Source organism: Malaclemys terrapin, chromosome 1 (genome assembly GCF_027887155.1).
Source record: "Malaclemys terrapin pileata isolate rMalTer1 chromosome 1, rMalTer1.hap1, whole genome shotgun sequence".
Taxonomy (NCBI): Eukaryota; Metazoa; Chordata; order Testudines; family Emydidae; genus Malaclemys; species Malaclemys terrapin.
Genome location: NC_071505.1, coordinates 243,480,414 through 243,503,171, shown reverse-complemented (window position 1 = coordinate 243,503,171; position 22,758 = coordinate 243,480,414). Strand labels below are relative to the sequence as shown.

The following is a 22,758-nucleotide window of genomic DNA, read 5'->3' as shown; positions in this document are numbered from 1 at the left end:
ATAACTCTGAAGATTCTGTGCACTGAGCATTCTCCAGGCTAGGGCTGATTCATTTGTAGGTCTGGTCTGCTACGGGCTGGGACCAGGCACCAGAAATGAGAGCAAGAGTGTCTCTCCTGTGCTGTCAGTGCCTCTCCAGCTTCCTCCTCCAGCCAGTGAGGAGGAAGCTGCCTGATTCAAATGAATAAGGGACAAGATCCAAATGCGGGGGGACAGGAGTAGAAGATTGGGACACAGTTGTTCGGGGAGACTGGGACTAGAGACTGACAGGTTGGGGGAAGAGAGGGGATTTGGGATGAAGGGAGCCTGGGGTTAGCTGGCCAAGGAGCCTGGGAGCCAAAGGTGGTGGGGACTGGCTGGGCAAGAAGATGAGACTGGCTAGGTGAAGAGAATGGGACTGGGATGAGGAAATGAGTGGGGAAGAGACAGGCCTGGTACAAGGACAAGTTGGTGGGGGCAGGGTAGAAGGGATCAAGTTGGGGTGCAGAGAACAGGCAGAAGTCTGTGCCCATTGGAGCACCCTCCTCTCCTGAGCCTGGAATGGAACCCAACATTCCAGTATCTCACCATTCCTCTGAGGTTAGCAAATATAGACAAACTCATGAAAAAAATAATAATTCTGTATTCAGATCAGGGATTGAATAGTGTGCAGCAAATAAATCCTGGTCCACACACTGAGCAATGAGGAGAAAACAAGAAACAACATATTGAATAGCTGCTCCTTAATTGAGCACCATCCCTCCTTAATCGAGCTCCCAGTCCTCCTCATTTTCCCCTACGCCTCAAGGTGGGGCTATGGTGACATCATGTCAGATGCTCTAGTTCTGTGTCTATGACGCAAGAAGCGATGCAGAGCCTGGGAGCATGCTAAGTGAAGACGGCACATGGGGCGCTCTCTGTGGAACTTGGCATCATGCTTAATGCAGATGGAATGTTCAGAAATTTTAGGCACAAGCTTCTGATAAACTCTACTGAACCTGTGGAAATGGCAATTTTCAGAGGTTTAAAACTTTGTCAAATCTAAATGATTTTTCCTGGGGACAGCAAAGGGGACGCCTCACTCCAGGAACATCCCCAAATTACAAAGCTCTGGAGGCACCCGAGCTCCCAAGAATCAATAAAAAGACATTTTAACATGGTCAGAACTACTTATTTTCCTCTAATAGTGTTCTCTAGACCTTCCCCCCCCCCCCCGAAACATTCAAATTTCAGCATGAGGAAGAGAGCAAGGATGGAAAATTTCAGCCCGAATGCTTAATGTGGCAAAATTACAATAAACTGAAACAAGACATTCTGAATGGAAGGTGTTATACAACTTTAACTATAAGCTTCACTACCAGTTTCACTTATAATAAAATGCATGCGGTGGTAGTATTTATTTATTTATTTGTATTGCTGTCGTGCCCAACAGCCCTAGTCCAGGATCACGATTCCATTGTGTTGAGCACTGCACAAACACAGAACAAAAAAACTGTCGCTGACCCAAAGTGTTTACAATCTAAGTATAAGACAAATGACGACAGATGGAGTGCTACAACGAGACAATACTGGTCAGTATGAGGGGCTGAGGTCTTATTACACCAGTGGGCCAACCACTGTCAAGGTTTTTTTTGTAGGCATCACCATGAAGGAGAGTTTGAAGGCGGATAAGCAGATGGCTTTGCAATTGTTTACAGGGAGCTCTTCCCAAGCATGAGAGGAAGCACAAAGGTTCCTGCTTGTTTGAAAACTTAACAAGAAGGTGATGGAGGCTGGCATCATTGGCCGATAGGAGGCAGAAATTGACTTCCTGATAGTGAATGAGAGATGCTAAGCTGGGTAGGAACGGGTCCTGTAGTCATGTGGTAATGCATAGAGCTAGATGAAAACTTGTATTTATCATGTACTTTTGACCATCTTACATGCCCTCTGCCTATTGATCCATCTTTCATTGGACTTAGTCTAAATTCCAAACCTCTGAGCCATTTCAAACAGCTTCCATTTTTTAAATAAAATTGCTTAAAAAATGTATGTATTTTTCCAGACTCTGTGGAATTTCCTCCTCAAAATCACACTGTTAGTATTGAGTCTTGGACCAGTGGCATGTGTAAGGTTTGATATCTTGCAAATCCTCAGAGCCATTAGGAGGAACATTGTTACGATTAGTATTCTTTCCAGTTATTGTTTATTTTGTTTTAGTGCCCACATATGATTTACAAGAAGAAATGGTAAATTTTACACAGCCCTAGCTACTGCAGTAATAGACAGTTAATGAAAATTCTCTTGTAGTTCAAGTCTTAAACCCTGCTACAGTGTTTTGTATCTGAAAGTCTGCGGCTGAATGTTCAGCAAAAATAGATGCGCTGCATGGTGTATTGTCTGTAGAATTTTAAGACAAGAAGTTTGATTTCAATGTTATGTTTTTGCTTTGAAAAGCAGGGAAAGTGGGTTTCCTCCAAAATAGAAAAAGAAACAAACTCCAACTGTTACAATACAAAATTGTAAACTGATAGTGGTTTGGGGCCATACTACTGAGATGACCAATCTGAAAGCTATGTATGAGTGGTCCCTGTGGCTCCATGCAGGATTTGCCTGTGCAGAACAGCTTGCAGGATCAGGGCCTGAGAATGGATGCAGGAGCAACCCTGAGATTCCTTGACTCTGAGCTACTGGCATGTGTTGTGGAGATGACTAACTTGATCTGCAGAAGTGGAATGCATCCCGTCGTTAGAACCCTCAGGGATCAGTGTGTGAGTTAGCCATGTGTGCGGTATAGCGAACCACATGGCATCAGGCATTAACAGAATTTTCTTATCCATTTAATAATTAAATGATTTAACAATTCGAATCTGACTTAATCGGATATCCGCATTCCCTAGGTGGAGTATATAGGTTAAAAAAGGAAGAAGTCTAATCAAAAATATAAAGACATTGTAAATCATCATGAACCCCAAAATAAGCTACAGCTCATTATTTGAATGTTTGCATATTTTGCGTGGGTTCATGTACTGGTAAATTTACAGGACTAGAATCCACCTCAGATAGAGTGGATTGGTCAAGTTTATGAGTTTAATGCTCAAAAGCTGTATGTACCAGTGATACAGTTATCCTAAACCAGAAATATGAGTTAAAGGCTGCTTGACTTGGTTCTGGGAAGCTCAGGGGCAGTGGAAGCCTTTCTGTGGTAAAAGAAAATAAATGTTCTGTTTTGGTTGATACATATGTTGTTTAGCTTTTCTTTTGTTAGTATTGTTTCTTTCCTTTCTCATTACTTTTGGAAGCCTAGTTTCACTTTTTGGCTCCTATAAATATGTAGCCCATACTTTTGGCCAACTTGCAGTGAGGAAAAAGAGGATGGGTTCCTAAAACCTATAATAGAATCATAGAATATCAGGGTTGGAAGGGACCTCAGGAGGTTATCTAGTCCAATCCCCTGCTCAAAGCAGGACCAATCCCCAACTAAATCATCCCAGCCAGGGCTTTGTCAAGCCTGACCTTAAAAACCTCTAAGGAAGGAGATTCCACCACCTCCTTAGGTAACCCATTCCAGTGCTTCACCACCCTCCCAGTGAAAACGTTTTTCCTAATATCCAACCTAAACCACCTCCACTGCAACTTGAGACCATTTCTCCTTGTTCTGTCATCTGCTACCACTGAGAACAGTCTAGATCCATCCTCTTTGGAACCCCCTTTCAGGTAGTTGAAAGCAGCTATCAAATCCCCCCTCATTCTTCTCTTCTGCGGACTAAATAATCCCAGTTCCCTCAGCCTCTCCTCATAAGTCATGTGCTCCAGCCCCCTAATCATTTTTGTTGCCCTCCGCTGGACTCTTTCCAGTTTTTCGACATCCTTCTTATAGTGTGGGGCCCAAAACTGGACACAGTACTCCAGATGAGGCCTCACCAATGCCGAATAGAGAGGAATGATCACGTCCCTCGATCTGCTGGTAGTGCCCCTACTTATACAGCCCAGAATGCTGTTAGTAAATTAATAGTAAATATTAATTCAGGAGACCACACTTAGATATCTAGAATTTTCATCCACCATAACACACAATATTTATCTGTATTGAATGTAGCTAACAATATGCAACTCATTTATGATAAACCATCAGTGCTAAATAAGCAAGACATATTTCCATATCACTTTACAAACCTAGAATAAAAAAGCACCGTCACTACAATATGACAAACAAACCATGATCATATGTAATTTTTACATACACAGCATGCAGAGCTTCCTACAAACTATATAATTCTGCATCAATTTATATTTGTTTTCTTTAATTATTGCTGTTTTCTGCTACAGTATATATTATAGCATATACAAGTTGCCAAATATACCGAAAAATTAGCAATTCAAGTAGTCTATCTTGTACTTGCCTGTCATTTTCATTTCTGTTGTGATTGGCTGGCAGTCAAGTGCTGGCATTACACAATTGGTTTTGATAGGAAATTACCGGAGCAGATCTCTTTATTTGTACTCGGTGACTGCAGCACATGAAGCTGAACAGAGCAGAAAAACAAACCTCATCTTTACACAAGAATTCAAGTGTGATCTTTCTCACAGATGTTTCCATTTCAAAGAAGTGCATCTTATCTTACCTTTATAGTGTATGACTTTGAGCTCTTAGATGCCTTAAGGATTTTTTGCCTTGGTGAATATAACAATTGCCCTAAGAGAAGATTTCTAACATGGACGACTATGAGAATTTCAGATGGAAGAACTAATGTAATACATGGATCATAAAAGCTTGAGTTTTTGAAGGGATTAAGACACGAGTAAAATAAGAAGCCAGTCCAAAAAAGGAATAAGAAAACAGATGCAAAAGGAAAATGGTTTTGTTTTTATCCAGGAATAGTGATACTGAAAACTATATGAAAGATGGATTATACTGGCAACAAAAATCCTGAGAAATCAAAGGGGTTTATATTCCACTGAAATAATAATAATTGTTGAGGGTATGTGAAACCTTGCTTCCTGTGGATAAGCACAATTTATGGCTTAACTGACTGACAAACTGCATGGAATCCTTTTGGGAGTGCTGCATCCTCCTAATGGTATATCAGATATATTCATGTGTGTATTTTAAATAAATAACTTAAGGCTCAGCACAAGAAAGGTTAACCTACTATTTTTTTTAACTGTGAAATATTACTAGAGAATATCAGACCATTTCATCTGTATGTTTAACTACAGGTTTTTTTGCTCCCCCCCAAACTTAGTTTACAAGATGCTGGAATTGGATTTATCCTTGTCATAGATCGAAGGCAAGACAAATGGACCTCTGTGAAAGCCTCCATACTGCGAATAGCGGTGAGTTCTTTTTTCAGTTAAGGCCTTTATGGTGGTCCTTCCAGGTTGAACATATCTCATATATAAAATGCAGTAAACATTTTTTCTTTTACCAGTGTTACAGTATAACTTTTTGTTAAAGAAATACATTCTAACTGTTCTGTCTTCTGTTTCTAATTTAACCCACCAATACCCAGTGGTATGGTGTACAGCTGGGGTCAGCAACCTTTCAGAAGTGGTGTGCCGAGTCTTCATTTATTCACTCTAATTTAAGGTTTCGCGTGCCAGTAATACATTTTAACATTTTTTAGAAGGTCTCTTTCTATAAGTCTATAATATATAACTAATCTATTGTTGTATGTAAAGTAAATAAGGTTTTAAAAATGTTTAAGAAGCTTCATTTAAAATTAAATTAAAATGCAGAGCCTCCGGACTGGTGGCCAGGACCCGGGCAGTGTGAGTGCCACTGAAAATCAGCTCGCGTGCCGCCTTTGGCACGCGGACCATAGGTTGCCTACCCCTGGTGTACAGTATGCTTATAATGTGGTCTGCAAAGTAACTTCATCCCTACCTAGGTTCAAATGGAAAATAGCTTTTGCATTGGTAACCCAAAGCTAATAGAGCTGAGCTGTGATCATTTCACTGATCAAACAAGATTTGGGTGGTGGTGGTGGTTGTTGTTGTTTTATGAGGATGATGATTTTTTTAAAATGTCAGTTTTGGTTTAAATTGAAACCATCTCAGTATTCGTTTAAAACAGGTTTCAAAGAAAATTCAATGGCAGGTGTTTTAAGTTGTTTCAGCATGCATTTCATAACTTTTAAAAAAAAATTACCAGAGCTTAACTAACATACCTTTCAGTTATTAATTTTTAAAAATTAAATATAAACAGAATTGTTAAACAATACACGTTATTTTATTACCTAAGCTGCAAAAGAGAGGCATGTCTAATAATAAAAAATTAATATTCACTTGTACACTGAGCAGGTCCTAATCATAACCCTTTCTTATATTTTTTGCCTCTTTCAATCTTGTCATGCTGGCATTAATTACCAGTATTTCAGAGTGTTTACCAGTAAGTGCAAAACCATAGCGCTGTAACCATTTTCTGTGAAAGCGGTTTTCCTCCTGGGAGGTAAAAGCAAGTCAGAATCAAAGCTGCAAATTATTTGCCATCTTGGCATTGCTGCTTTGTTCTTGTGGCATTGCCACAAGGCTTCTTGTCTGTTGTAGCATAGCAATTTGTTTAAATAGGTTTGACAATATGATATTCCCATAATAGGACTTGGGATTTTCTGGATGTTAAAATATGTTTAATAAATCATCGAAAAAATGCTGCAAAAATGAATCCTGATAGTACTTCATGAAAATTTGAGACTCAGCATTGAGAAGATTCCAGTACTGAGACCTGAAAAGAGCTGAGTTTGGAGTGGTTGGGGGTGATTAAAGAAATGGAATTCACTCTCCGGTAGTTTGTGAACTGTTCCCCAAAATCCAGCTTTTCTGCTTGATGTTATAAAATCACAGTTGGTTGCAAAATTGCCTTTGATGTTGGGTTCTTTAGCAGCCATGATAAAGTTTAGAGCTTACAGTAAGCTCTAATGTTGTGGTTTTAAGCACCAGGTCCATATGAAGTGCTCCATGTGTTGAAGAAATGGGAAATTTTTGTCTTTCACACAACATAGAACCTGAATACCTACTCACTATGATACATATGAGACCTGTAATTGCAACGACTGCAATGGTAGCTGGAGTCTTTGCTTGAAGGAAGTTAAGCTTTAAAGGCAGAACCTGGCAAATATGCATAGGCTGTTGCAATGGAATCATAAATGTTCCCTTCTCTCGTTAGGTCCTGTTCTGTGCGCTATTTTAAAAAATCAACAATTCCTTAGCTGAAGTTGCACACGTGCTCAGCTTTGGCCTAATGCTGCTTCCGTTGATGTCAGTGACAAAACTCCCATTGTCTTCAGTGCCAAACACATTTGAAAATTCCACTTTACCATCCCAGATAAAAATGTCGTGGCTAGATAGAGATGACATTGTGACTAGACAGGATAAGAACATAAGAACGGCCGTACCAGGTCAGACCAAAGGTCTATCTAGCCCAGTATCTGGTCTACCAACAGTGGCCAATGCCAGGTGCCCCAGAGGGAGTGGACCTAACAGGCAATGGTCAAGTGATCTCTCTCCTGCCATCCATCTGCATCCTCTGACAACAGAGGCTAGGGACACCATTCTTTACCCATCCTGGCTAATAGCCATTAATGGACTTAACCACCATGAATTTATCCAGTTCTCTTTTAAACGCTGTTATAGTCCTAGCCTTCACAACCTCCTCAGGTAAGGAGTTCCACAAGTTGACTGTGCGCTGTGTGAAGAAGAACTTCCTTGTATTTGTTTTAAACCTGCTGCCTATTAATTTCATTTGGTGACCCCTAGTTCTTGTATTATGGGAATAAGTAAATAACTTTTCCTTATCCACTCTCTCCACATCACTCATGATTTTATATACCTCTATCATATCCCCCCTTAGTCTCCTCTTTTCCAAGCTGAAGAGTCCTAGCCTCTTTAATCTCTCCTCATATGGGACCCGTTCCAAACCCCTAATCATTTTAGTTGCCCTTTTCTGAACCTTTTCTAGTGCCAGTATATCTTTTCTGAGATGAGGAGATCACATCTGTACGCAGTATTCGAGATGTGGGCGTACCATCAATTTCTATAAGGGCAATAAGATATTCTCCGTCTTATCCTCTATCCCCTTTTTAATGATCCCTAACATTCTGTTTGATTTTTTTGACTGCCAGTGCACACTGCGTAGACGTCTTCAGAGAACTATCCACGATGACTCCGAGATCTTTTTCCTGACTTGTTGTAGCTAAATTAGCCCCCATCATATTGTATGTATAGTTGGGGTTATTTTTTCCAATATGCATTACTTTACATTTATCCACATTAAATTTTATTTGCCATTTTGTTGCCCAATCACTTAGTTTTGTGAGATCTTTTTGAAGTTCTTCACAGTCTGCTTTGGTCTTAACTATCTTGAGCAGTTTAGTATCAAGTGTATATCATGGGAGACATTTATGAACATTTTAGCAACTGCTAACTAGAAATTCACTTTGCTAACAAGAAATGCACTCACTTATATTTGTTTGTTGGGACTGCTCCAGTACACAAGTTTTGTTTGTGGCGCATAGATTCATTTAATCATGAAACAAAATTAACTTAATGACCCACTGAAATTTTGTTTCAGGTGCAGAGACTCTGCATTAGCAGTGGCAAACAAAGAGCTAATGCCCTTATAACAGGGCACGCGCCCTGCTGGGGTGTCCTTTCAGGGCTGCGTCTGGGGATTAGTTCTGCCCAATGTGATGCCTCCTTCCTTCTCTCAGGCTAGGTCTACACTACCCGCCTGAATCGGTGGGTAGAAATCGACCTCTCGGGGATCGATTTATCAAGTCCCATCGGGACGCGACAATCAATCCCCTAATCGACGCTCTTACTCCACCAGCGGAGGTGGGAGTAAGCGCCGTCGACAGGAAGCCGCGGAGGTCGATTTTGCCGCGGTCCTCACAGCGGGGTTCGTCGGCTGCGATACGTCGAATTCAGCTACGCTATTCACGTAGCTGAATTTGCGTATCTTAAATCGACTCCCCCCTGTAGTGTAGATGTAGCCTCAGTTCATGATACAGCTCCTCGTGCGCTCTAGGAGTTGCAGTGTTTCCGCTTCATGGCTTGGCCCTCTGACCAGGCCACTATACAGTTTTCCCCTTCCAGGGTAACACAGTCTCACCAGACCAGCTGTCCAGTGCCACTCCAGATAGTCTTCTGATTCAAGACTGTGCCTCTTTCCTAGTGGCTGGTAGGAGAACCTGAGTCTACCTGCTACTCTGGGTTCCAACCCAGGGACCCTACTATAAGTAGCCATGGTCTGTACCGTCTCAACTTTTGCTGCTGTTTTCCTGGGCCTCTTCCTACTCTGCCCTCCACAGGCTTTCTTCTACACTACCCCTCTGGGTAAACCCTTCCCTTAAGGTCAGGCTGCTAGGACTTCTGTTCCACCCCTAGCTTTCCTCCTTTTCTCCTCACTAGGCCCAGAGAGTGACTGCAGACCTTCCCACTACAGCCCCCTTCTGCTCTCACTTCCTGGCTTTATATAAGCCCTCTCCTACTTCTGTCCCAATGGGCTCCATCTCCAATTAGGACTTGTCAGTCAAGCCTAAATCTCTCCCCAGGTGAAGCCTACTGGGTTATGGGAGAACCTCAGGGTAGTGAACACATCAGGAATGGAGGTTGTTCATAACTCTGAAATGTTCGTAACTCTGAGCAAAACGTGATGGTGGTTCTTTCAAAAGTTTACAACTGAACATTGACTTAATACAACTTTGAAACTTTACTATGCAGAAGAAAAAAGCTGCTTTCCCTTTGTTTTTGGGAGTTTTTGTTTAACACACAGTATTTGCCTCCTTTTTGGGGGAGGGGGAAAGGGTCTCTGCTGCTGCCCAATTGTGTACTTCCAGTTCCAAGCGTGGTGTGTGGTTGACTGGTCAATTCGTAACTCTGAGGTTCTATAACTCTGAGATACTGTAATTAGTCCCTTCTGAGCCACCTTAACCCTGTCAGGGGTGATGTGGGGTGAACACCTCATCTCGTACGTTCCCCCTCAAGACTGCAACGCTTGGGGGTACAGACATTTTCTACCCTGCATCTGCTGAAGCTGGGCTCACGGATCATCCCTCTCCTGCTCTAGTTCACCCACCAAGAGAAGCAGTTTGCCCTTCTGTTCCATGGTGTCCCATTATCTTTCCCTCTGAAACTATAGGTCTTGTACTGCTACTTATAAAGTCTGCTCTGTGGCTATCATTTTCTCCTGTAACCCCTTCTCTGCTCTGCAGATTCCCTCAGCACCCTCTCTCTCAGCGTCTGAGTCCTTCCCATATACTGACTGGACCCAGTGTTCACCTCACCCTTCTTCAGGTTGGTCTTTGCAGATGTCTTTCTCACCTCCAGTTCTCTCTTGCCCTCTGTTATCACTGCCCTGTCAGCCTTCTCTATTACAGCCGTGCTCATGCAGTGGTCCACTAACCCTTTCTTCCAGCTCTTAATCAGGACCTTGCCCTTCCCTGGGCTACAGTTCTGTTCGTTATGAGGACAATGTCTCCTCATCTACCCTGATTCCCCTCAGGAAAAACAGGCGCCTCCTCCTTCCTGCTCTCTCAACAGGTGGGATGCCTCTGGGCTTTTCTGCCTTCCTGGACTTAACCACCATGAATTTATCCAGTTCTCTTTTAAACGCTGTTATAGTCCTAGCCTTCACAACCTCCTCAGGTAAGGAGTTCCACAAGTTGACTGTGCGCTGCGTGAAGAAGAACTTCCTTGTATTTGTTTTAAACCTGCTGCCTATTAATTTCATTTAGTGACCCCTAGTTCTTGTATTATGGGAATAAGTAAATAACTTTTCCTTATCCACTTTCTCCACATCACTCATGATTTTATATACCTTCAGGGTAGGGCTTCTTGTCTCCATACCAGTAGAGGCACTCTATTTTTATGTGTTCCCGCTGGCCACAGGCCTAGCACTGCCTTGGCCAGCTTCTGGACTCCTGGCACTGGAAACACTTTCCCATTTCCCTCCTCTCTGGTCCCTGCTCACTTCCCGGAGGATTGTAAGCTAACTTTGCCAAATAACCGTGTAGGTATACCAGTGCTTCCCATTGTCTCTATTGATTCTCCAGGACCTGTGTCAGGGTTCCCTCTCCACTCTGGGATACAGATGTGGGGACCCGCATGAAAGACCCCTAAGCTTATTTCTACCAGTTTAGCTTAAAAACTTTCCCCAAGGCACAAATCCTTTACTTGTCCTTGGACGGTATTGCTGCCACCACCAAGTGATTTAGACAAAAATTCAGGAAAAGGACCACTTGGAGTTCCTATTCCCCCCCAAAATATTCCCCCAAGCCTCTCCACCCCCTTTCCTGGGGAGGCTTGAGAATAATATACTAACCAATTGATTACAATGTGAGCACAGACCAAACCCCTGGGTTTTTTGGACACTGAAAATCAATTAGGTTCTTAAAAGAATAAATTTATATAAAAAAAAAAAGTAAAAGAATCACACCTGAAAAAATTACGATGGAAGGTAACTTTACAGGGTAATAAAAAGATTTAACACAGAGGATTCCCCTGTAGGCTTAGCTTCAGAGTAAAAAGCAGGAATAAAACTCCCTCTTAGCATAGGGAAAATTCACAAGCTAAAACAAAAGATAATCTAACACATTTCCTTGCCCTTACTTACAATTTTTGTAATCTTTTATATGCTCATTTCAGGTATGTTTTCAGGAGCTGTTTTTCCTGACTGGTCTCTCTCTCTCCGTCCAGAGAGGGAACAAACAGAGCACAAACAAAACCTTCCCCCCAGATTTGAAAGTATCTTCTTTCCTTATTGGCCCTTTTGGTCATGTGCCAACCAGGTTATTTGAGCTTCTTAACCCCTTGCAGATAAAGATTCAGTATAGCCGCTCAGGAAGTATTTTATGTTACCTTTAGCTGTATGTTTGACAACCTGTATAAAGTAGGGCCTTGATCCTCTCTGTTGTCAACCACCTTCAGTGGAAGCCTCAACTCTGGGGTCCGGCTCAGGAGAGTATATCTGCCCTCTGCAAAGAAGGCCTCCATACATGGTGGGCTACATAGTCTCCTTTTCCTGCTACAGGCCTTCACATTCCCCTTGTGTTGGGGCGACCTTCATGCCCCCATTATCCATCAATTTGTAATGGGGCACTCTTCCTGCTCAGGCATCATCTCATGGGTGCATCTGGGAATTAGCTCTGCCAGGTATTCTCTCAGATTGTACCTCAGCCCCCTCTTGCTCTCTAGGAGTCACAGTGCTTCCTCTTCATGGCTTGGCCCTCTGGCCAGGTCACTATACAGTTCTTCCTTCTGAGGTAACAAAGTCTTCCTGGACTAGCTGTCTGGGTGCCATGTCACAACTGTGCCACTTTCCTAGTGGCTGGTAGGAGAACCTGGGCTCACCTGGTAATCTAGGTTCCAACCCAGGGACCCTACTATCAGCAACCAAGGTCTGCACCATCTCAACCTTTGCTCCTGTTTCCCTGGAGCCTCTTCCTACTCCGCCCTCCACAAGCTTTCTTCTACACCACCCCTCTAGGTAAACCCTTCCCTCAAGGTCAAGATGCCAGGGCTTCTGCTCCACCTCTGGGTTTCCTCCTTTTCTCCTCACTAGGCCCAGAGAGTGACTGCAGACCTTCCCACTACAGCCCCCTTCTGCTCTCACTTCCTGGCTTTACACAAGCCCTCTCCTACTTCTGTCCCAGTGGGCTCCATCTCCAGTTAGGACTTGTCAATCAAGCCTAAATCTCTCCCCAGGTGAAGCCTACTGGGTTAATTAGCTCCTTCTGAGCTACCTTAACCCCTTCAGGGTAGTATGGAGTGAACACCCCCATCACAGCCCTGTTTAACTATCCTACTCTCACAACCTGAGCAGTTGGATAGGATTGTGCAAACAAGGCAAGACTTCTGACTGAGGATTTAATTAGGAGCAAAAGATTTCACCTGTGGAGTTTTATATAACACCCCTGGATAGTCACTGTTGAGAGAAGAGATTATCAATGAATCTCAGAAAAGAGAGGCCCTGACACCAGAGTTGAAAAGTGGATCTCTCTTTTCCTATCTTATTTTAGGGTTTTATACTGCCATCCATAAGCCGCATATCTGAGGTGTCTTCCTCCAAAAGTCTGTTAGCAGAGGTGAAGTCCCTGATGGACTTCTCAGTTCTCTGGCTCTCCTTCAGTTTATAAGAATATAACTTGGGGTAGGTTTTTTTTTAATTTTTGTTGTTTGATGGGTTGGAGGGAGTGACTGATGATGTGTGTACGCTCTGTTTATGATAGAAAAGCGTTATCAAATAGTAAAGCTTTGCAGCATTTCCTAAAGGTGACCAGACTCTGGATTCATTGAATCTGCTCTGGAAGTTTGTTGCATGTCTGGTTCCCCTTGACTAAGAATGGTTTGTATCCACTTCTTATGCGCTTCATATTGGTCTCTGTGAGCTGCATTGTCCTGTAGGAGTGCAGCTCTTTTAGTGGCTCATAGCTCAGCCTCTCATGTAACTGGGGCTTGATCCATTAATTGCTTTGAAGATTAGGACCCAGGCCTTAAACTGGCAGCAGAAGTGGACTGGTGACCAGTGGAGGGACTAGAGCAGGGATCGGCAACCTTTGGCACGCGGCTCGCCAGGGTAAACACCCTGGCGGGCTGGGCTGGTTTGTTTACCTGCCGCGTCCACAGGTTCAGCCAATCGTGGCTCCCACTGGATGAGGTTCGCGGCTCCAGGCCAATGGGGGCGGCGGGAAGCAGTGGCCAGCACATCCCTCAGCCTGCGCCACTTCCTGTAGCCCCCATTGGCCTGGGACAGCAAACCCCGGGCAGTGGGAGCCGTGATCGTCCGAACCTGTGGACGCGGCAGGTTAACAAATCAGCCCGGCTCGCCAGGGGGCTTACCCTGGCGAGCCGCATGCCAAACGTTCCCAATCCCTGGACTAGAGCATGGATCTGATGTGCTGACCACAGCCTAAAAAAACATTGACGAACCTGGCAGTCGCATGTACTATCTAGAGCCTTTGTATTGTTTTTACAGTCAGCTTCAGATACAGTGAATTATAGTAATCTAGATATTGATCTCTGTGGCCAAGACCTGGTCCAGAAGGAGTGAAATTTCCTAGTGAGCTGGGGATAAAAGATGATGGGTTTTAGTAACTAATGTTACATAGTCATACAAGCTTAGTGATGAGTCAAACAGGACGTGTTCTGTTGAACCATTTTGATGAGTGGGGGCTGTATGACTTCATGGGACTGAGAGTTGGGGGAAAATGTTCCAGCTAGTTCTTCACAGTATGTCCCCCAACCAACCACCATCACTTTGGGCTTGCATGGATTGAGTTTAAACCAGCTGCTCTCCATTCAGCAGCTGATATTTTATAGGCATTGTGATATCTTAGGAGTGGCAGTGATTGTGTCAGCAACAAAGAATACAATTATGTTCATTTTCTGTCTGTATATTGTTCTATATCTGAGATATTTCTGATTGTGGAAAACTTAGGGTTTTTTTTAAAGATAAGATAAAAAAAATTGTTAATTACACTTCTCTCAATTTAACTATTTTTTTTGTTTGTTTACATTGTGAATTTAACAGCATTTTGTGTATAGACATTTTCACGATTTCCCTGATGTAGTCAGTCAGTTTTCTCTTTTATTCCATGGGTTTTTAACACACACAAAGAGGAGAGAAAAATACTTTTTGAATGGGGTTGTAAAGCTACAAGCATTATCCGGGAAACTTGAGGACAGACCTGGTGCCTAGAACTACTTTTACTTATGTTTTTTAAACTGACTAGAATTTCAAATTAAAGATATTCCTCTAAGCTCATGTAACTCAAACTTCCCGACAATAAGCCCATATAAGAGAGCTCATCTTGGGCAGGAATCTGCCATTAAACCATGTTGGGTGATTCTGGCAATTTACACAGTTAATGTAGTTTCAACCGAAGTACCTGCTTGCTGCTTTATATACAGGAATTCTGGCATACAATGTCTTCTGAGTTGCTATATACAGGTAAATGTAGAAGGAATGAAATTGCATAACATTTTGGGTTATTACAGGGAAATGTAGATATATTGAGGTACTGTACATAAAATGAGATTTCACGACTACTCATTCTAGTCCAAATATTTTAAATATCTAAAATATGGATCTGACCTTGTCATGTGAAATGTGTGATACTAGTCAGTTTCTAGCCCTCTCTCATTTTGATGGTTCACATACTTGTCAGATGTCATCTCTGAATGCAGTTATTTATTCAGCTGAAAAGTGTGAAGTCTTAAAAACTGTCTTTTGGATTAGCCAATTGTCAGTCAGAGTAGAACAAAGAAAAGCAGTGGCAGCATGAGACTTTCTGAGTTCTTGGGCAACAGATCGAGTTGTACTGTAGTTCCTTGGGGAAAAGATGGATTGATGAACTGTGAACTTGTCAGCTATAGAAAGTAGAAATTCTGCTCTTCCCGGGTGATGTTTACTATACCCATTCTACAGTTGCTCATCATCTTAGTATCCAGCATAGTAATGAAGCATAGAATGCTTCTTTATCAACCCTCCACCAGAGCTTCTTAATCCTAGGGTGAGTTTTGGTGCCATAGGAAGCTTGCATTTCAATAACCTGCCAAGCTATCATTAAGATTATATATACATTTATCCACTTTAAATTCTGCTTTAAACATAGCTGGATTTGATTTTTGTTTGTAGGTACTTTCGCTTTCCACAAATTGGAGCATAGTGGGAAGCTTCCTGTCACTTCATTTACTGGCAGGCTCTGATTTAGTGGGTGTACTGTATGTAAAGAAATTTCCCCAAATCTGAAAGGCCATGCTGTTCTCCATTGGACTGGACATGGATGGTGTCAAAGCCAGGAATCTATAGATGCACAATAAGGTAGAGAGATGGAGGGGTGTGTGTTTAAATGAACAAATGGAATAGATTATCCAGTGGGACTAAGAGTAGCGTCAGGGGCTGTGCTGACCACTGAATCCCTCGGCCAGTTTGTGTGGTTTTGGAATATTTTTTTTTCTCTCTCCTGCTATATGAAAAGCTCATACAAACACAAGCTGAAACTAACTAAGGCTCCATGCGGATGACCCCACCATTGAAGCCAATGGGCTCCATAAGAGCCCACCGCAGCCACCTGCATGGAATCTGCTTGCAAGATTGGGACCCACCTAACTATACAAGAGTAATAGTTAATCTGGCTCTGTACAAAGTGCTGTCAAACAACCGTAGAGAAAGTATTTTTTCTCTGCTCTCTTTCAGTTCTAGTCATCTTAGGAGTTATTTCTGACCATCATAGATGATGAACATTTCAGTCAGAAGTATGATTTTTTTTTTTTTAAGGATTTTGCATAAACTGAAAAACTGATGACCATCGAGGTTATCCAAAGGTGGCGTGTGGGCCTCATGAGACCTCTGTATAATTGAGCTTTAACTTGCACGTGTGTGTGTTTATGTACATTCTGCGAGTGTATCTAATGTGTTTGTATTGATTCAGTGTTACAAATTGCCACTTTTTTAACAGCTTCATAACTGTGGCAGGATCTAGCAACGACTCAGACATACAAGAGGAGATTCCCTTCATCTTTTACTTATCAAGAAAGTTGGCATCCTTTTCAGTATGATTTCCCTTCAAAACCTTCTTTTTGGCTTCACTGTGCATATAAATACTACAGGGAGTGGGCTGGTCCAGTGGTGTAGCAGCTGTTTACTGTGGTAATAGGAGAGAATGTAAATCATGGAATAGATTTAGGATTCGCCTAAGCCAGTATAAGCTGCTTTATTGTAGCCTGTAGGGGTACATCAACATTGCAGCTGGGAGCGAGCCTTCCCGCTCTGTTAGACAGACCCACGCTAGCGAGGCTCGATCTAGCGTGCTAAAAATAGCAGTATGGACCCTGCAACTTGGGCTGGAGCCCATCTGACCCCCTAAGCTTGAAAGCACAAGCCACAATGTCTACACTGCTATTTTTGGCATGCTAGCTCAAGCTCTGCTAGCACAAGTGTGTTCACCTCGGCTGGGAGGCATGGTTCTAGCTGCGGTGTAGGCAGACATACCCAAAGATCAGAGCCACTCAGAAACGTCTTTGTTAGCCTACACAATGTAGAGCACAAACGTGGATTTTGGAGGAGTCCAAAATTGCCATCCTAAGCAGAAGTGAGGAGCCACTGTGTGAAGATGGTGAATGTTAAACGTGAGAGATGAAAGAGATTCTGTCATGATTTAGTCGTAGAGTAAGGTAATATCTTTTATTGGACCAGCTTCTGTTGGCGAGAGAGACAAGCTTTCAAGCTACACACAGACCTCTTCCTCATAGATATTTTATAAAGTTAACTTTATACAGAACAGATTATTAAAGAGAAATAATTTAAAATCGGTATCTTTCTTTTCATCGTGTTATGCTATTAGTTTCCTTCGGGAATTTCGCTCTGCTTGGACAATAAAATTAGGCTGGTCATTACCACTTATGCTTGTAGGTACTTTCAACTTTCGGTTCTCCAATGCTAGCATAATGTTCACAACAGTGCACGGAATGTTTTTAAATTTTAAAAACAAAAACTGTTCTCACTCTGAATTATTTTTAATTTAATGAAATAAAATCAATTATTTGGTTCTGTAATGCACTTCAGAAATTACAGACCCTGAAGTTTGATCCTAAACTGAATTGTCCCCCTCTAAAAGGGCTGCAGAGTGTACTTCCTGAAATAACGTTTTAGGGGGAAATGTTAAATAGGTTAATTAAAGATTTTAGACTTGGCAGATACTATTTGTGGAAATTATTCCTGGTTATTTAGGGTTTCTTTTTCTTTTTCCTTATTGATAGCTGTGGGTAATAGGTGTGAGAATACCTTGCAAGAAATTGCAGATTCCCATGTACACTGAAACTGTACAGTAACTCCTCGCTTAACATTGTAGTTATGTTCCTGAAAAATGTGACTTTAAGCCAAACGATGTTAAGCGAATCCAATTTCCCCATAAGAATGAATATAAATAGGGGGAGTTAAGTTCCAGGGAAATTTTTTTCACCAGACAAAAGACTATATTATATACATACAGTATAAGTTTTAAACAAACAATTTAATACTGTACACAGCAATGATGATTGTGAAGCTTGGTTGAAGTGGTGAAATCAGAGGGAGGGATATTTCCCAGGGAATGCCTTACTGCTAAATGATGAACTAGAACAGCTGAGCCCTCCAGGGTTAACACGTTGTTAATGTAGCCTCACACTCTACAAAGCAGCACAAATGGAGGGAGGGGAGACAGCATGGCAGACACTCTCACCTGTGTGTGTGAGAGAGATGTGCATTGCCCCTTTAAGTATGCTGACCCCGCTCTAAATACACTGCCTTTTTAAGTAGATCAGCAAGTTGAGACAGCCCGTGCTGCCAGCAAGCTCCCTCTGTCCTGAGCCCTGTCATGTCTCCCCCCTGCTCTATGGAGATGAGGTAAGCGGGGGAGCAGGGGGAAGGGGGACACCCTGACATTAGCCCTTCTCTTCCCCCTTATACAGCAAGCAGGAGGCTCCCAGAAGCAGTTCCAAGGCCGAAGGCAGGAGCAGCACATGGCAGTAGGGGGAGGGACAGCTGAACTGCCTGTTAATTGATAGCCTGCTGGGAGGCAGCTGCACAAGATCTTAGGGGAGCTGATAGGGGGGCTGCTGATCCACCCTGGTTCCAAGCCCCCACTAGCTAGCTCCAACGGGCTGCTCTTTCTGCAAGCAATGGACAAAGCAGGCGGCTGCCAAACAACGTTATAAAAGAGCATTGCGCAACTTTAAACGAGCATGTTTTCTCTAATAGATCAGCAACAAAACAACATTAACCGGGACAACTTTAAGTGAGGAGTTACTATACTACCTTCAAGAAACATCATTTGGATCAATAAAACCATCTAATAAAAAAACCCTGTTTCTATGAGAAGGCCACTGTAGTGTGGGTTAAGTAAAGAGACTATTAGTAACAATGTACATTAGTTACAGAACATTAAGTACCTAATTCAACTGTTTGAAATACTATTCAGTGCAACCTCATTTCATGGTTTGTAGCATTCTGCTTGAGCGCCATAAAAATGGATATCATACAGTCGGAATGCCGTATTGCCTTCTGTGATGTTGAGAAGTACATACAGTAAATTCTTGAACATTCTGTGTATTAACTTGTTTTACTGCTGCTGAGGTTTGCTTAGTGATTAGGCATCAGGAGCCAATACTGCTTCCACTGAAGTCAGTGGTAAAACTCCAGTTGACTTTGGGTCTGATTCTGCTCCCACTGAACTCAAAGGGAGCTTTGCCATTGACCTGAATGGAAGCACAATGGGATGGGGTCAGGCCCTCGGTTTGGGAAACCTACGCTCCCTGGAATTGCTAGTTAAATTCTTAGCAGGTCGAGTCAGTTTTCAGACATACAAGACAGATAAACTGAGTACTATGCATTTTGTTGTGCTTCAAATGAGACCTTGAAAACAGTTCCTGTCCATTTTGTGCAGGCGCTAAATATTCCATGGCACTTTTTTTTTTTTAAAGTTGTCACATGCCAAAATGTCCTCTCCTATCATCGATGTGCAAAGTTTTATGCCCTGAGCAAATCTGTAAGGTCACTACGTTCTCTTCATTTAAATCCCTCCATCAGACCCACTTCTGTTGTAATATCCACAACGTATCAGTGATGACTAGGTTGTTCAGCAGGTGATAGCTAATTTTATTTTTATTTATAACCATGGGTAGAAGATAAGTTAGCTGTTGCTCAGTATGAACTCTGTGTAGCCACATAATCTTACGTTCATTGCCCTTGTCCTCCTTCCTTCCTGTGGTTTATAAGACTTCTTCGTTTCATCTTATTTCATATTAGATTGTACGTTTTCAGGGCAGGAACTGTCTCTTCCTATGTATTTGTTCAGCACCCCACATAATGGGCCATCAATTCTGATTGGGGCCTTTGAGCTCTACCATAATTTAAATAATAAGAATAGCTAGCTGCTGTCTTCCACCCCACAGGTAGCTACATTTCAGTGGTGGTAGAGGTAGTATATAGTTTGGGAAGCATTGTAGGAGAGGCACTATATAAATTATTATTATTATTATTACACAAATATTTCTTAACACCATTGTAAATAGTGTATACACGTACGAGATGGTTTCAGTCACCTGCACACCAAAGGGGTTCTGGTCATGGAATATACTTTATGTGGAGGAAGTATTATGTCAGTTGCACATGGATGTGAATATTTAGATCCTCTGAGGTCAAACGTTTATATATTGTGAACGCTGACTTTTTTGGCAATGTTTACCTTCCATTAGTGCTCTGATATTGACAGCACATCTTGGCTGCAGTAATTTCACTGCATCAATAGCTAGAAAGAGACGTGGTTCCAGGAAAATTTATCTTCCTAAATGACAGAACTGATGGAAATGTTGAACTGATGAAGTTTCAGGAACCTTCTTCTGACACTTAGTGATGGACAGCAGAGGAAGACACGAGATCTTTCTTTCACACGCATGGCTATCCTACAAATATCCAACCTATCTATGGGAGGGTGACATTATTTCTGGAATGACTCACTTCATGGATCAATACTGCCTGTAAGGATGTTAATACGTGATGCTGCTGTTTACGGGTATTGCAGTGAATTGATTGATATGTCTGTGTACCATTGCCATCTACTGAATGGCATTCAAACTGTTCCACTATGTCAGTTCCTTTACTGCTAATAGCTAATGGCGATTCAGTCGGTAGAGGGGTGTGCTTTTAGAGTCCGGTGCTCCAAGGTCTGTCCATGGTGCTGGTGTGATGTTCCAAATGGCCGCAGCAGGCACCATAGTGATAACCGTGAAGTCCTAAGTTGTGAGCTGTTTGGGACAGAGACTCTGTCTTAATATGTGTGGAGAAGACGTATCATGTTGCGGGTACTATCACAGCATGAATAATAATAGCCTGGGTGGCCAAGGATTTGTTAGTGTCATATGAAAAAGAATTTACAGTAATTTTTTTCCTGCATATTGTAGGAATCTTTCTACCAATTTTCTCATTTCCTGACCTGGAAATCCATATCTGTGTCCTCTGAGTATAAAATGTTAACTTTTTAAGTAAAGTTGTTCTATATTTTTTCTTCCCTCTCTCACATTGTGAAGACTTTGACACTTCTACAATAAATTAACATTAACCTATAGTAACCACACATTAAATTAATCCATGGTTTATCTTCTTAATAAGTTGGCATGGAGCACTATTAAGAAAGCACTATGTGGTTTGTTATGTCTACTTACTACACAGTGGGCTTCATAACAAATATGCTGCTGGATTGGAGTGACGTGGGTTTTTTTCTGTCCTTTTGCCTTTGCTCGTTCAAAAGTTGGCTAGTTCACAAAGTTAAAATGTGTTTTAGGAATGTCTCTTATGTCATGTCCTTGTCTCTGCAAGTCACCAGGACTTTCTGAAAAAGGCATAAAAAGAGTGCAGTTATCTAGCTAGTAATGATATGAGCTCAGATAAAGAGGAACAGCAGGCACCTGTCCAGCATTGTTTACAGTAGCAATTCGCCAATTTTCTCACTTCATGTAGAAAAATCTACATATTCCTTCAACTACTACCTCTCAACTGATGCCCTCCCTGCTATGCAGAGTGTCATTTACAGGTGGGAAAGGGAGTGTACAGATATGAGAAATGGAGGCAAGTGGAGATGAGAGCAAATATGTAGGCAAAAGTAGAGTTGTACAGAGCTTGCACTTAATGCAGAAGGAGAGGGGAAACTACTGGACAGTTTTGAATGTGGAGTGACTTAGTCTAAGCAGCAGGAGACAAAAATTATCTTGATAGCATTGTTTCAGATAGACTGGCTGTGGTGGTCTCTTTAAGCTAATGCCTGAGAGAGTCAATTATGGTGGTAATAGTTCACATGGCTAGTAATAGACAAGGTATACAAACAGACCAGAAAATATAATCATAATGCATTCAGATGGCAATGGAAAAAGATAACTGTAAAAGAACTACACCTGTAAGTTTTAATAAGCCTCCAATCTACTGTCTTTGAACTATAACATTTATTTCAACTACATAGCAGTAATAATTGCTCTGGACAGTATAATTCATCATCCAAACACTTCACAGTCCAAGGTGGAAAATAGTTAAATCCTAATTCTCATAGATGAGTGGGTTTTAAAATGTTCTGATTACAGGCCTTGTTGAGTTTTTATTCAGTGAAGCATTTACGTAGGCCTTTGGTACATTCAGGAATGGTTTAGCATGGGTTGCATATAGTCTAAAGATACATTTATAGAACCCAGTGATACAGAAATGAATGGGACACATCTGTTTAATGATACTTACAGGCATCTTTCCCAGGAAACCTGCAGCTGGTCCTTGTTCTGCGCCCAACAGGATTTATCCACCGAACTCTCTCAGACCTCGTTTTCAAATTCAACAGAGATGAATTTAAAATGAAGGTACCTGTAAGTATTTCTTTGCCTCAACTATATTAGCAGTGATCTGTTAAGGTACTTAATCTGGACAATGTGCACATTAGCAAATGGAAAGGAAATGCTTACATGTTACTTTAACAATTTGTCTGTGCTGTTCCATGTTGGTATTTTGTTCCCAGGGAGTCTTTTTAGACAAATAAGAGTATTTTAATATGTGAGTAAACATAAAATGAGTAATCTAATATCAAGCACTTAGCTAAACCCTAGAGTTAATATTAACATTTATAAATGTACAGCTTTGTTATATAAAATATAGTGTATGTACTTTTAAAAGGCTATTTTGTTCATGTATATCTATTGTGTAGTGGCAGATCTTGTATGTTTACATTATTGAGCAGAAGGAGGAGGATTTCATTCCCAGCTGTTTTCAAACTCGTATTACTGAATATC

General features: G+C 41.8%; 1 protein-coding gene across 3 annotated transcripts in view; it reads left to right on the top strand.

The window, feature by feature from the left end:
- Positions 1-22,758, top strand: part of MCF2L (MCF.2 cell line derived transforming sequence like) — a 269,080-nt gene that overhangs the window by 201,998 nt on the left and 44,324 nt on the right. For all 3 annotated transcript variants that reach the window (XM_054011206.1, XM_054011201.1, XM_054011212.1), the window contains exons 5-6: positions 5,205-5,295; positions 22,219-22,338. In XM_054011206.1, coding sequence (XP_053867181.1) covers positions 5,205-5,295; positions 22,219-22,338 — 211 coding nt within the window. The remainder of the gene's footprint in view (positions 1-5,204; positions 5,296-22,218; positions 22,339-22,758) is intronic.